Genomic DNA, 15,511 nt, shown 5'->3' with positions numbered 1-15,511 from the left:
GCGCAAAACTACTGAGTCCTTATGGAAGATGCATAGATGGCAGGCCAATGACAAATCTCTCAGCTCTGAGACTCTTCTCGCTGATGTGATCACCACCAGAAACAGGACCCTGAAGGATAACAGTAGCAATGGCACTGAAGCAAGGGGTTCAAATGGCGGGTGCTGCAGGGCTTGCAGGATCTTAGGTAGACTCCAGGAAGGGAAATGGTGATACACTGCCGGAGAAAGAGCAGCCCCCTTCAAAAAACATTTGATAAGCGGGTGTGAGCCCATGGGAATGGCAGATGAAGAGATGGACAGGATTGAGGAGATAGCGGAGGCATGACGACGCAAGTTGTTCGCTCTTAGTCCCATTTTCAGACCTCTATACAGGAACTGCAAAACTTGTTGTACAGTGACTTGGGAAGGCAGGAAGCCCTGGGATGTACACCAGTTGGAAAAAGCAAGGCAAGTATTCTGGTAGATACGATTTGTCTACGGCCTCCTAGATGCCAGAATTGTGTTAACCACCCCCTGAGATAATCCTGTGCTACTCAGCTGCCTCCATTCAAATGCCAACCCGTCAGACTCAGCCAGTCTGGATCCGGGTGCCAGATCGGTCCCTGTGACAGAGGATCCATCCTGACAGGCAACCTCCAAGGGTCTGTTACTGACAGTGAGACAAGGTCTGAGAACCATGGTCGGCAAGGCCAGTAAGGGGCTAGCAGGACCAACTGAGCCCTTTCACATCACAGTTTCCTCAGCATCCTGCCCAGTAGAGTTATTGGGGAAAAGGCGTACAGCAGACTGTCCGGCCAAGGTGTTATCAGCACATCTACCGATGCCGCAGTCGATTCCAGGTAGCTCAAGAAGTACTGGGGCAGCTGGCAATTGTGGCTTGAAGTGAAGAGGTCCACCGAGAGGGTGCCGAACCGACGATGGAGAAGGTCGAACACCGCTGGGTGGAGTTTCCACTCTCCTGGACTCATGTGCTGCCTGCTGAGCCAATCGGCCACATTTTGAACCCCACTGAGATGCTCTGCCCTCAGTGACAGCAGATGATCCTCGGCCTAGTCAAAGATTCGGGTCGCTTCTGCCTGGAGAACTTGAGATCTCGTTCCCCCTTGCCTGTTCAAATGTGATTTTATGCATGTGTTGTCTGTCCAGATTAGCACATGCTCTAACAACAAGATCGGGTGGAAATGTCGAAGAGCCAGATGGGCAGCTCTTAGTTCTAGCCAGTTGATGTTCTGATGTTGCTTTGCTCTGAACCACACACCTTGGACAAAACAGGAATTGCAGCGGGGGGCCTAGGCTGGCATCTGTGGTTATTATAGTTCTGTCTGGCTCCCGAAATGGAGTTCCCCTGCTGAGGTGTTCAGTTGTCACCCACCAGCAGAAGGAAGCCCGCAGCGGACCCAGGTGAATCACGTGATGGTTGGAGTTGGCAATGTCCATCTGAAATGGTAGTAAGTCCCACTGGAGTGGTCGAGTGTAATGTCGAGCCCACAGTACAATGTGAATAGTGGAGACTAATGTCCCAAGAGCTTTTGCCACAAACATTATGTCCACCTTCAAGCAGCACATCAGGAGAATTGCCATGTCTCTGATGGTTGTAATACGCTCTGGAGACAGGAAGACCATGGCCTGTGCAGTATCCAGTATTGCTATCAGATGCTGCAGTCGCTGAGTTGGCTCTAGGTGACTGTTGTCGATGTTGACTAGCTAACCATGGTTCCTCAGAACTTCAAGAGTGTAGAGAACCTGTCTGCGAGCCTGGTCCCTGGAATCCGCCCAAAGTAAAAGGTTGTCAAAGTAAGGGTAAATATGGACCCCCTGGAGATGGAGGTAAGTCACCAGAGTGACCATCACCTTGGTGAATACCTTTGGGGCCGATGCAAGACAGAACGGCATGGCCTGGTATTGAAAATGATGCTGGCCCAACGTAAACCTCAGGAACCATCTGTGGGCAGAACAAATGGGGACGTGAAGGTATGCCTCTTTCAGGTCGATGGATTCCAGAAAGTCCCCTTGTTGCAAAGCTTCTACAATTGATGCAAGGCACTCCATTTTGAACCAACGATACTTCACAAAGCAGTTGACAAACTTGAGGTCTAAGACCCCCCTCCATGACAGATCTTGCTTGGGAACTACAAACAAGACGGATTAAACACCCTCCAATCTCTCTGCTGGTGGTACTGGTTCTATTGCGGCTATGTCGAGTAGATGACCAATTTCCTCCTGCGTGACCCTCCGCCGTTCTTGAGAACTGGAGACAGGGGAGAGACAAAATCTATCCAGGGGAGTCAACCAAAACTCTATGTTGTCACCATGGGAGAAGATATCTCTGACCCAAGAGGCCTGACTTAAGGCGAGCTAGGATCTTGCATAGTGGAGTAGCCTGCCTCCAATAGGGATGACGTCAGAATTGTCTACACTGACGAGCTCCTCTACCGTATGATGAAGATGAAGGACCTTGTCGTCCCTGGTACTGAGCCTTGCCCTGGAATAGCCGTTTGTGCCAGGGTGCCCTAGAGGAGCAGAAATCGGCACCTCAAGAATCGTGGCCGCACCCTCCAGGTCACGCCCCCTGAAAGGACTGGAAAGAGCGATATGGAGCAAACCTTCGAAATGGTCTGCAGTCATCTTTCTTGGCCGTGGCTAAAGCTGGCTTTCGGTTGTCTTTAGGGTCTACCAAAACCGCTTTAAGGGCTTCATCTCCAAACAGCAAGGACCCCAAGTACAAAGCTGTAGACAAGACGACCCTAGCTGTGGCATCCACGTCCCAATGTCAGAGCCAGAGTGTTCAATGAGCCACTATTTCCGCAGCCAAGGCCCATGCTCCTTGATGAGTTGCGTCCAGAGTGGCGTCTACCACAAATGCAGCCGCTTTGTATAACTTAACTAGATCCTTTTGAAGTTTGACTGGATCCAGATTGGGATCATCCAAAAGCTCATCCAGCCACATCATAGAGGCCCTTGAAAAGATAGAAGCGGCAGTAGAAGCCCGAATAGAATAAGCAGTGGCCTCATGGTTCTTACGCAGCGCAAAATCCAACCACCATTCAGAAAGGTCTTTAAACTGGGAGTCTCCTTCCTTCGGGAGGAGAGACCTGGATACCAAGTTCGAGACTGGCTGATCCACCCCTGGGACATTCAGGAAAGTCATGAATTCAGGGGCCAAGGCATAGAGACTGTTGGCTATAGGTGAGAAGCGATGAGGGCACAGCAGGCAGATCCATTCCTCCTTGGCCATCTTGTTGATGGGGTCTGGCACAGGACTAGAGTAATCCACCAATCTGGGATACTTGAGGACCCTGGCCCCTTTCACAGGAGGGGCAACAGTTTGTGGTTGTATAAGTTGGATACCTAGGGTGTCCATGACTCTACGGCAGAGAGGAAGAAAATCAGCTGAATCAAAGAGATGATAGGAATAGTCCTCCTCCACATCAGAATCCCCACTCCGCTCGTCAACTTCTGCCTGCATAAAGGATGAATAATCCTCCATTCCCAAGGGTTCACTGCCAAGTCTGCCTCTGGGAACATCGAAGGGATTTGGTGAAGAGGGCGGAATTTCATTGTTACAACCATGTTGCCCTATAGCGCTGGACTGCCGCTGAGCAGCTTGCTGAGGCAATGGATTGGCCTGAGACAGTGACTATGCTTGAGGGAAAACCCAGTACATCTCTCAACTGGAACAGAAATTCTGGGGTCAGCTGTAACCCTGAGGGGGGATCAGAGGGTACTGTCTGTCCTTGTGGAGGCAGATGTGGCTGGAGTGGTTGAAGCAGCGGTGCCAGAGGTGTATCCAAGTGGCGAGATGCCACTGTCATTGAATGAGATGGGCAATTCAAGGTTGGTTGGTTGGGAAACCCTTCAAACTCATCCTCTGATGACCCAGTAGGTGAGTGAAAAAGTGCAGTCAATGCCTCCTGACCAGGCTCCTTTGAGGCTGGGATTGGGAAGTATCAGGCTCATTTGGATGCACCATGGGTAGATAAGTGCTTGGTTTTAGCAACAGCCTTGGAGTGGAGCCTGGAAGCTTGTGCTTAGTGGCTTTGTGTTGCACCGGGGCCTTGCACTGTTGGTTTGCCCCTATAGCCTGAGCTGCCTCTGGTCGCTGATCTGCCATTATCAAAGAGCTATATAGATGCACATAGTGGGGAAGGTACGGTATCGCTCCTATGCTCTATACAAGTAAGAGCCAAGCAATAATTGTGGTGGTGCAGTATGGCAATGAGGGAGCTAAATACACGCACACAATGGGGAAGGTGCGGTACCGCTACTGTGCACTATACAAGCAGAGAAATGTCTCAGGTACACGCCCACAGCTGAGGAGGGTCAGGATATCCAGCCTCTTCTGCACCCTATTAGATAGCTATAACTATGTATTATTATTATTATTATTATTATTTATCGTATAGAAATGCTAAACTTACTAGCCCTCAGACAGAACAAGAGGACAGAAATAAGTGAAGCAAGGGGGGTTAGACTGAGCAAGTTGATGGAAGGCTATAAGGAAGCTGGGGTAAGAATGAAAAGAGCGGAAAAAAGAAGGCAGACAAAATGGCGGACGGTAAAAAAGGGTGGGAAAATTAAAGAAAAATGGTGGCCGCCAAAATGCAGCCTCTCAGAAGAAGAACACGTCCGGAGCACCCCCTTTAAACCTGTCGTCAGGGACAAGGGCAACAAGCCCCAAATAAAAATTACTGCCTGAGGGGAACAGCCAGGCGAATGGAGAAAGCCCGCTAATGCGAGCCGCAGCTAAGCTGGCTCCAAAGAGGCCAGCAGCTCTGAGTGCTGCGGAAGGGAAGCAGAGCCGGCACCGCTTAAGGCGGACCGCTCCAAAGAGGTTTTGCTTTTTTACAGAGCCAGGAAGGCAGCGCCACAAGCTCCTAATCACCAGGCATGGACAGAAGTCGCAGCATGGCCCCCAGCGGGGGAGGAAAGGAGCAGCGGCATAAAGTGGCCGCAAATCGGAAGCCCAAGGGGGGGTATCAAAATAAGCAGGCAAAGCCCAGACAAGGAAAAACCCCGCTGAAAGCAGCAATGGGAAAAAGAAAGGGTGGAGGGGGGGGAGAAACAAAATTATACACCACCACCACCTCAAGAAAATATATGAGGGAGAGAGAAACAAAAGCCTGGAAAAGGAAAAAGATGTACCAAGCCAAGAGAGGGAAGAGAGGAAAGCCCAGAAAGGTCCCCAGTTCCCACACGCTCCCTCACACAAACACACACACTGACACACTAACTCCTAAAATAATTCCTCACGCTATAGATATGACCAGCCTCAGACGAAGGCAAGAATGAACTGGAGTGGGAGGGGCAGGGTTGCCCTGGGTTTTGACTTCAGTGCATTCTTGCCTTTGGAAGCTAGATGGCGCTATGACCCACGTGATGGCATGCTACCTGGGGAAAATCTAAATGTTTACATGTAGTTAACAATCACAACAGCAATACTCCCATAGATTCAGTCAGCAATCCTCTTTAGTAGACAGTGTTACAGATTTGCAGTTTCTCCCACAAACTCAAAACAAGCATGTTTATAATTAACTCGAGTTCCTGTTAGGGAATGTTCCCTTAACACAATTATGTAATGATATCGTAAGGTAATGTGAATCCAGTTATCTCTTCTATATGTTCTCTGGCCACATTCCAGAATGTACTTGTTCTGAGATAAGCCAACTACATGTCAGAGTCCCCTTTCAATGCAATGCTGTTGCAACATCTTCCATAATTTGCCTTATATCTTTGTGCAACTTCCACGAGATCATATGCCATTACAACATTAACTTATAAGTAAGTTATAAAATTATAGCAATTCTCCCAAATATGAACATTATCAACACAACTTGATATGGTTAAATTATGTCTATGGCTAAATTCTGTTAACAGCAGCAATTAAACCACACTCTTCAGGTTTTTATTGCTATTGTTCTCTTGTTCAGCAATGAAATTTGCTGGATTGAGAGTAATATATGCATTAAAATGTTTAGCAGTTTGTCACCCCCTTTTATTTATTTATTTATTAAATTTTTGTTTATTTTATTGTTTGATATATATCCTGCCCTCCCTCACAGGAGGAGCCCAGGGAGGCAAACAAAAGCACTAAACACACTTTAAAACATCATAAAAACAAACTTTAAAATACATTAAAACAAAACATCTTTAAAAACATTTTTACAAAAGCTTTCAAGATTTCCCACCCTTCCTCCCAGAAGGAGCCCAAGGTGGCAAACAATAACTCTAAAAGCACTTTAAAACATCTTAAAAACAAAAGACTTTAAAACATATTAAAACATCTTTTAAAGAATATTAAAACAAAATGTCTTAAAAACATCTTAAAAAAACAGATTTGAAAACATCTTAAAAAGCAATTTCAACACAGATGCAAACTCGGATGAGTTCTATACTTAAAAGGCTTGTTGAAAGAGGAAAGTTTTCAACAGGCATCAGAAAGATAACAGAGATGGCACCTGTCTAATATTTAAGGGGAGGGAATTCCAAAGTGTTGGTGCCACAACCAAGATCAGTGTGGCTTATGAGTTCTCCTTTATCCTCATAACAAACCTATGAAGTTAGGTGTTGTATTCAGCCAGAGTTATATTCAGCGAAGTCCTACTCAGAGTAGAAACACTGAAATTAATAAATCTAAGTTAGCCCTGTCTATTAACTTCAGTCTACTCTAACTAGGACCAACATCAAATACCACCCACCATGATCTGCACAACAACATCCAACAAGCATGATGTCAGGCTATGAATGTAATTAGAACTTGGATCTTCCCAAATCCAAACCCATCATTCTAGCAACGCCACCAAACTGGTTCTTAATATCCCTGAACTTGAACACACTTCAAAAATAACACACTGAGTTTATTAACACACTGAGACTATTGAACTTGCCTCCACATGATTTATCCCTACTGCAGTCGTCACATGGAGCACTAGTCAACAAGTCACCCTGGTGCCTGACACAGAGTTTCCAGACTACTTCCAAGAATAGGCTGATATGGCATGGAAAGTTCTCCACACAGCCCTCACTCCCCGTTTTGTACATGAATGGAACAGATGTGTGCATAAATACAGGTGGCTGATCCTTTCCCATCTACTTTGGCACTCAACGTCAAGCATAAACATACCTTTTTTATGAAAGCCACAGAGAATGTGTCCCAGGATACAATTCCATGATCCATCAGCTCAACAAATGCAGTCAGAGTGAAGGATAACATATCTCCAAAGCTGGAAGAGACAGGAGTCATAGCAGAAATGGGGTGGGGAAACCATATGAAAAATAGTGGGAAAATTTTGGGGAAAAGGAAAAACAAAGCAAGAATATGCAAGAATGGGCAAAAACAAAAGAAATGAAAAGTGTGCAGCAAAGAAGCATCAAATGACCCCACATGGATATCAGAGTACTGTCAACTGGAAGAATGAGGATGTGTCTGTATTCTGTAAGGAAAAAGCTATCCAATGCCCAAGAACAATCAACTTTTGTGGGTTTCAGCCTGCCTTTTCAAAGACAGGACACATGCTTCTCTGCTCAATGACAGATCATTTGTTGTTTAAACAGTTTCCCACTTTTGGACAAAGACATGAAGATAAGCCACAGGGTCACTTTCTTCCTTCCTTCTCCACTGGACTTTATCACAGTTAAGGCTTACATCAGCACCAGCCTTTACTATGGTTAATGCAACAGAGGGTTTGCCATTAATCAAAGTACGTAAATAGGCTTCAAATCATGGCTTCCAAATCATAACAAGCAGAACATCCTGTTTATTGCCAGTGCTGACATAAGCATTAAGCCTGGCTAAGTCTGGCAAACGAAGGTGGGGTTGGGAATCATCCTGGAGAAGGGCACATGTGAGCTCTCAGCTGCAGGTAAGGAATGAGTCATGTTACATCTACAGACCCTCAGCCCAATGCCCCCCCCAATTTGAAAACCACTATCTAAGCCATATGGTAGCTTACTAGTAGCAGCCTACTGGGTTTTGAGAACAAAAACTACACGAAGAATCCGTGTAAAAATAACAAGAAAAAAAGAAGAGTGTTTTAGTTAGCAAAGCTAACTAGATACAAAGAAACCCACCACCAACCCCTAACTAGATGCCTCCAGGCCTTCTCTAATACATAAGCCATGATATTCAACCCAGGAAACTACTTAGAAAGCCAGAGCAAAGTCAGGAAAAATACACACTAAAAGTGGTTCTGGTAAATAAACTAAGCCAATGCATTATAGTCACAACTTTGGAGTCCAGCAGTGACCAGGATACTGAGTCAGAGACTGATATTGGTGATCAGGGCACCGCTGAATTCAAGGATGGCAAGCGGGAGCTCTGTGAACCAGTCCCACAGCACAAGAGTCTGTAGAACATGAGCCAAGATCCTCGCAGGTGGCTTCCCTTGAGTCTGAAGAACCAAATGCCTTTCACACTACCTTGCCAGTCCAATGACACAGGCCATGGAGCAAAGGAAAAAGTACTCATCTTCAGGCCAGAAGGCTGTTTCTTTAAGAAACTCTAGTTCTCCACAAGGGACAGAATGTAGGAGAGGTAGAATTGGAGGCAGAGATTCAAAAGGCTCATTTCAATTTCAAGTCCTTGTTGGAACAACTCACTAGGAGCTCTCCTTAGTACTATAGCAACCAGTCTGCCTTGCCCATTGCCTCCACCACAGGCCCAGAACAGGGCAGTTCTTTCCATGGCAACTGCTGTTATGTCATCATAACAGCTATCCAAGATGCTAGAGTTTCCTATGATGAACAAATTCCAGTTTCTTAGAAGCTAGAGTACTTTACTAGTGGACTTCATAGCACTTCATAAAGTGCCATTTTCCATACAATCTAATTTTGCTACTTAGAACCCTTACCTACATATGGACTTTTAATTTTAAAAAAGCTGCTATTGCCACAAAGGGAGGGGTGGGTAGGGGTTCATGGGGATGGGCTAGTTTGATTTTCACTCTTTATTGTACTCTTTTTAAATGCAGTTTCCTTCAGCTGTAAGGAGACCGATTTGAATATTTTACAATCTGCTGGTTTGTTATATTCCATCTCTCTACATATATCTGCAGATTTAAGTGTTACTTTCATGTCTGTAAAATCTAACCAATAACATATATAAAAAGAACCCTTACCTGCATTTTGAAATGCTAGACTGAGGGATAAACAGTACCTCATCATTTTGGCAAAGTTCATATTAACATTAACCTAACTGCCTGTTATACAATGACACCTAGTGGGGGAAGGAAGGCATTTTGAAGTATTCAGAGCTATGTAACATATTGCATTATAAAGCCACAAGAGTGGTTGTATACTATAGTCAGCATGGATTTTTTGCATTCCGCAATGTTAAATTGAAAATACCCCCGCATGCCATTCTGATGCTTCCCATAAGCTCATTCCAAAACAAAACCTTACAAAACTTATAGTCCTGAACTCGGAAACGCTTGCTTAACAACCCTCTAAATTTTCATGGAGATACACAAAACAGTCAGAGAGAATCGAGAGTTCAAAGTGTAAAAAGGGGGGGGGAACCAGAGCCCTTTTGGACTTTCTTCTTTCAGAGTTCACATAATCTGTTGAAATTAATTAAAAATCAGCCATGTTCACAGAGTACCTGTAATCCTATTACTGACCTTGCCCCATACTCTGACCTTCATCTTCTGCAGTTTAAAAGTTTTAAAAATGCCTGACTGCAGAAATTTTGGCTTGAACTCAATGATAATGTCAGGCATGCTCAGTAAGAACCAATTGTCAGAGTTCTAAAAACCAGACTCACAGCTGCTTGGCTTGGCTAATCAGGGGGCCACACCCACACCAGACCTTTATTTCACTTGAGACAGTCATGTCTTCCCCCAAAGAATCCTGGGAAGTGTAGTTTGTGAAGGGGGCTGAGAGGAGACTCCTATTCCCCTGACAGAGCTCCAGTGGCCAAAGTGGTCTGACAGTCAGCCACTCTGAATGAAGTTCTGTGAGGGGAACAGGGCATCTCCTAGCAACAATCAGCACCCTTCATTGAATACACTTCCCAGGATTCTTTGGGAGAAGCCATGACTGTCTAAAGTGAAATAAAGTTCTGGTGTGGATGTGGCCAGGGACAGCTTTGGTTTAAATTTGGGTGGGAGACTACATGTGTCTGCTGTAGAATAAAAAGGTGGGGGAAACACTGAAAAAGAATGATACTGTTCACAATGTTTTCCTTTTGGAAAGGAAAGGGGCTTTCCCTCTGCCCAGTGCCCACCCCTCCTCCCCTCCCCTTCCTCCCTACCCCTCCCCTTCCTGCCCCCTCCTCCTCTACCTCCTCTCCCCTCCCTCTTGCCCCTTCCCTCACCCTCCCTTCACCTCCCCCATCCCCTGCTTTCCCCTCCTCCTCCTCCCTCTCCCCTTCATCCTCCCCCTCCTTCCCCATGGTCAGTTTTACCTATCCTAAGACTATGACCTGAGAGACCAGGGTTCGAATCCCCACACAGCCATGAAGTTCACTGGGTGACCTTAGGCCAGTCACTGCCTCTCAGCCTCAGAGGAATGCAATAGTAAACCACCTCTGAATACTGCTTACCATGAAGATCCTATTCACAGGGTTGCCATAAGTTGGAATCCAATAGAAGGCAGTACATTTCACTTTCAAGCATGATTGCACGGGAGTAAATCCCATTGAACTCAATAAGCATGCAAATGATAAAACCTGCCCTTCCCTCCTCCTCATCCCCCCCTTCATCCCTCCCCTTCCAATCCCCTCATTCCCCCCTCCTTCTGCTTCCTGCTCTTCCATTCATATTTCCCTCTACTGTCTCCCTCCTCCTCCCCCATGGTCAGTTTTATCTATCCTAGCCATGATTGCATGGGAGTAAATTCCACTGAACTTAATAAGCATGCAAGTGATCAAACCTGCCTTTCCCCTCCTTCCCCTCTCCTCTCCCTTCCTCCTCCCTTCTTCCTCTCCTCCCCTCTTCCTCCTCAGCTACCCACTCCAGCCCTCCCACTCTCTTCCCCTCCTCCTCCCCCGGCCAGTTTTACCTATTCAAAGTATGATTGCATGGGAGTAAATCCCACTGAACTCAATAAGCATGCAAACGATCAGACCTGCTTTCCCCTCCTTCCCCTCTCTTCCCCTCCCCTCTTCCTCCTCTCCTGCCTACTCCAGCCCTCCCTCCCCATGGTCAGTTTTACCTACCCTAAGCATGATTGCACATGAGTAAATCCCACTGAACTCAATAAACATGCAGATGATCAAACCTCCCCTCCTCCTCCCCCTCCTGCCTGTTCCCATCCCCCTCCTCCCCTCCCCATCCCCTGTAGTCAGTTTCACCTACCCTAACCATGATTGCAGGGGAGTAAATTCCACTGAACTCAATACGCATGCAAATGATCAATCCATTCTCAGCAAATTTGCACAGGATCCCATTAAAAAGCACAGAAATTCACTAATAACCTTGCAGTTTAAGAACGTACCTACAGCCCACAGATATTTCTATCAAACTTTAAAAAGCAGGGAAATTGGGCAGCTATGGTGAATGCACCAGGGGAGCAGGAGACCTGACCTCCTCTCTGAGATACTGTACTGCCCTACAAATATGTCAAAATACAAACAGAATTTGGGTTGGTCTTTCACAGTCCAATCCACTTCCTGTGCATATGGTGAGTGGTGGCAACACCTGCCATCTCCAAAGATGGAGAATTACATTTTTGTAAGTTTGTTGATGTTCTTCTTACTTTGTCTCTTTTCTGTGTTACTGTACTCAAAATATACAACCGGGAGGGGGGTGCATGGCTTGCCTGCAAGCAGAATGGTGGCTTAATTCTAAGTCTCTGTGAGTTACAGGGTAAAAGCAACTAAAGGTGGTGAGCTCATTAAGCTAAAAGTAGACATAAATCCAAGAATACTATAGGTGATGCAGCAGAGCACCTGCCGAAGCACAGCAAGAATGGCAATATTGACAAACGCAATTCTAAGCTGTCAAACTAAGAATCATGACATTGACATGGCATGGAGGAACATTAAAACAGGGAAGGGAGCAAAATTGATTAATTTGTAGGAGGAGGAAAGGGACTCTGATGATGACTCTGATACTTAAAATCAGAAAAGTGTTGGCTGCGCACTTGGATTCTGCACTTCAACCGACTAAGGCTAAATTAGAGACTTTCATTGCAAAACTAACTGACATTGCCAAGGCTGTGAGTGAGGCTGTGAATAGGCCTTGACAACCAGAACGAGCTAGAGGCTCTTAAAATGGCAACGGAAGACCTGAAACTTCGGGTGGAGGAGCAGTCTAAAAGGGAGTGAAGAAAGAATTTTCTGATCCACAGGGTGACAGAGAAAGAGGAGGGAAGAGACACACCAAAATTTGTTGCAGTCTGGATTAATATTCTGAACGTCGGGATAAATCTCTCCGTTGATGATACTGAGAGGGTGGCTGCGTAGAGGTTCCATTCTGACGAGCAGCCTAGAGATATAATCATTCTATTTGAGTGCTACTGCATTAAAGAGGCAATATACAGAGCTTTGAGCAATTATGGAGAGCTGAAATATGGAGATGCTCTACTTGACGTGTTACAGGACATATGCCCCGACCCTCTGAAATGTCATAGTGCATTTAAGTTCAACATAATGGTCCCCCCCTATTGATGGGGGTTCCCATTCCAGTTTCAACACAAAGGGAAGTTTCTTTCTACAGGAGATGATAGACAAGCAGAACTCCTATTAAAAGAATTGCAAATCTCAGCTCCAGAGGCAGGAGGAGGTATCAGACAGCAAGACACCAGCAACCAGCAATGGAATGTGAAGCAAAACCGCAAAGGACAAAAATAGGTATAGATGAACACATGACAGTTTTTTATATATGCTTTCTCATTGATATTGCTCCTTAGCACCTATTTTAATTTTTGCCAAAGGATCAAATTCGATGTTAGCCTAGAGGGCCTGGAGATTGTTTGTGGTTCCCATCAACCCCCATTTCCCCGGGTGACGAGGACCAGCACTCCAGCCCATTCTAGGGGTGCTGCTGGCTGGTAGACCTCCTCACTACCGGGATTCAAGGTTAACATTTGTTTTTAGTTTTGTTTTTTCTTCTACGTAACACGTCTGATACAAGAATAAGAACACAGCAAACTAGGTGGCACTCAGGAGATCTCTTATCTTTTTCTCCAAATGGTGCGACTCCCACAATTTCTGATGGCTAAACCTAGGACATTAACAGATCTTCATTTTGCTGAATATCACAAGTCTGGGTAGCATTGGATCGCAAATTGAGACTTTGTTGAAAAGAGAACGCCCAGACCTTATACTACTTCAAGAGTCCCATTAAAGGAAAAACTCCCAAAAATAAACTTCTCGAAAGGTCCTGGTTAGACAACCAATATTATGCACTGGAATCCTCCAAGGCAAGGGGGGTAGATACTACCCATGACGACATGCCCTCTAGTGGTGGGGAATACAATTGTAGATCCTGCAATCGATATTTATTTGTAAGAGGTGCTTTGGGAACACATCAGATCACTATTGCTTCTGTTTATGAGCCAAACACAGGCCAATATGAATTCCTCTTGACAACACTGAACACATGGTAGTGGCACTGTGATACTGGGAGGCAACATTAATGAAGTTTGAATGAGCTGCCTGACAGGATTGGAAAGAGGGCAACGTCGTCATCACAGGGCAAACAAATAAGTGCACTTTGGGGAGAACATGGATTGGTCTACACATGGAGAGATAGGCATCCCAGGCTGTAAAGGTTTCACGTTCTATTCCTCTAGGTTCCAGTCCCATTAACTACCTTATTTTTTTAATTTTTTTTTTACAAAGGAGTTCTGGCAGTTCATGACAGGGGCAGAAATTGGCATCATAACATTTTCAGATCATGCTCCAGTTTCAGTGGATCTGCATAAGGGAGATTCCCCACCTAGACCTTATACTTGGTCGTTCAACTCTGGGCTGCTCACTAATGAGATAATTAAGAATAATCTAACACAGGTAATTAAGCTTTATTTTAAGGAAAACTCTACCCCAAGTACAGAACCACACACACTCTGGGACGCTATGAAAGCGGTTACCAGACGGCATTGCATCAGTGCAGCTCATGCATTAAAAAAAGAATGTAAGCGAGCCTCCATTGAGATCTTAGCCAGTATTAATGAATTGGACAGGGACTTTAAGAGAACAGGCTCACAGAAAACATACAGAAAATTGCAACTGAAAAAGACAGAGTTACAATTACTAGATGCTGAAAAAATACAAAGGGCTGTGCTTCGCAGTAAATACTATGAATTTGGAGACAAGTCTTCCAGACTTCTTGCTAATGCATTGACGCATAAAAGAGATAAAAACATAATTTGGGGGATTGGATCCAAATTGGGTTCTGTTTGTCATGATGCCAGTTGATAGAAGCTGCATTTGCCAACTTTTATACTTCCCTTTACTCCTCTAATGACCCATCAATATGCTCCATTGATGCTTACCTTGAGAGTGTAAATATGGCTGGGCTATCAGAGGAACACAGGGACTATTTAAATAGTCCTATCTCAGAAGAGGAAGCAGGTGAAGTCATTAAATGGTTAAAAGGGGGAAGCGTCCAGGCCCAGATGGCTTCACAAGTGTTTTCTATAAGGTATTCCAGATGGAGTTCATGTGCCAGTTAACTATATTGTTTAACAGTGTATTGAGTGGGACTGGAATTCCGGATTAAACACTCTAGGCTGGTGGTACTCCCTAAACTGGGAAGAGACCCTGCTATAGTGAACTCCTACCACCCGACAGCATTAATTAATGTTAATGCAAATGTGCTCTCAGCTGTAATGACTAACAGACTGCACAAGTTTATAGGGAAGTATATCTCTACTGATCAGATGGGGTTTATCCATCAAAGAAATATTGCTGACGCCATCAGGAGGGTTTTAAATAGTGTCTACCGAGTTAATGCTATTGGAGGCAAAGTGGCTCTTGTGTCTTTAGACATGTTCAAGGCCTTTGATCACATTGAATGTTTTCTTAAAAGGGTGCTTACTAAAATGCAATTTGGAACTATGTTCTTAGCTCTGATAAATCAGTTCTATTCTACATCTTGAGGGCCTTTTGGCCATAAGGCGGGGTATAAATTTAATAAATAATAATAATAATAATCTACTGCAGCTATCACAGTAAATGGACTTGACTCCCCCGACATCTCCCTCAATCATGGCACCAAACAAGGCTGCCAATTGTCCTCTATTTTGTTTGCCAGTCATAGAAACATCAGCCACTTGAATTAGGTGTAACTTGTATGTTTTGGGGGTGAAGGTCAGGGGAGTCAAACACAAAATTAACCTATTTGCAGATGATATGCTGCTCATGCTTAGGGATACAGCATTATCAGTCTCTTTAAAGGGAGAGCTACATCATTTTCATACATCAGCAGGACTGGAGATTAATTACTCTAAATCAGTGATTGTGCTATTAAATATGACTCATTCTTAACAAAAACTTGCTCAATTTCTCTGGATTTGCCCCTCATTATGGGGACTTTCACTATCAAGGAGTAATAATCCCCAAGGACCTGAA

General features: G+C 44.9%; 1 protein-coding gene across 4 annotated transcripts in view; it reads right to left on the bottom strand.

The window, feature by feature from the left end:
* The window catches only part of ELMO1 (engulfment and cell motility 1), a 504,161-nt gene that overhangs the window by 299,410 nt on the left and 189,240 nt on the right, over window positions 1-15,511 (bottom strand). For all 4 annotated transcript variants that reach the window (XM_061587900.1, XM_061587901.1, XM_061587898.1 and 1 more), the window contains one exon: window positions 7,121-7,220. In XM_061587900.1, coding sequence (XP_061443884.1) covers window positions 7,121-7,220 — 100 coding nt within the window. The remainder of the gene's footprint in view (window positions 1-7,120; window positions 7,221-15,511) is intronic.

Source organism: Rhineura floridana, chromosome 10 (assembly GCF_030035675.1).
Source record: "Rhineura floridana isolate rRhiFlo1 chromosome 10, rRhiFlo1.hap2, whole genome shotgun sequence".
NCBI classification, from domain to species: Eukaryota; Metazoa; Chordata; class Lepidosauria; order Squamata; family Rhineuridae; genus Rhineura; species Rhineura floridana.
This window is presented reverse-complemented; position numbering and strand designations above follow the sequence as displayed.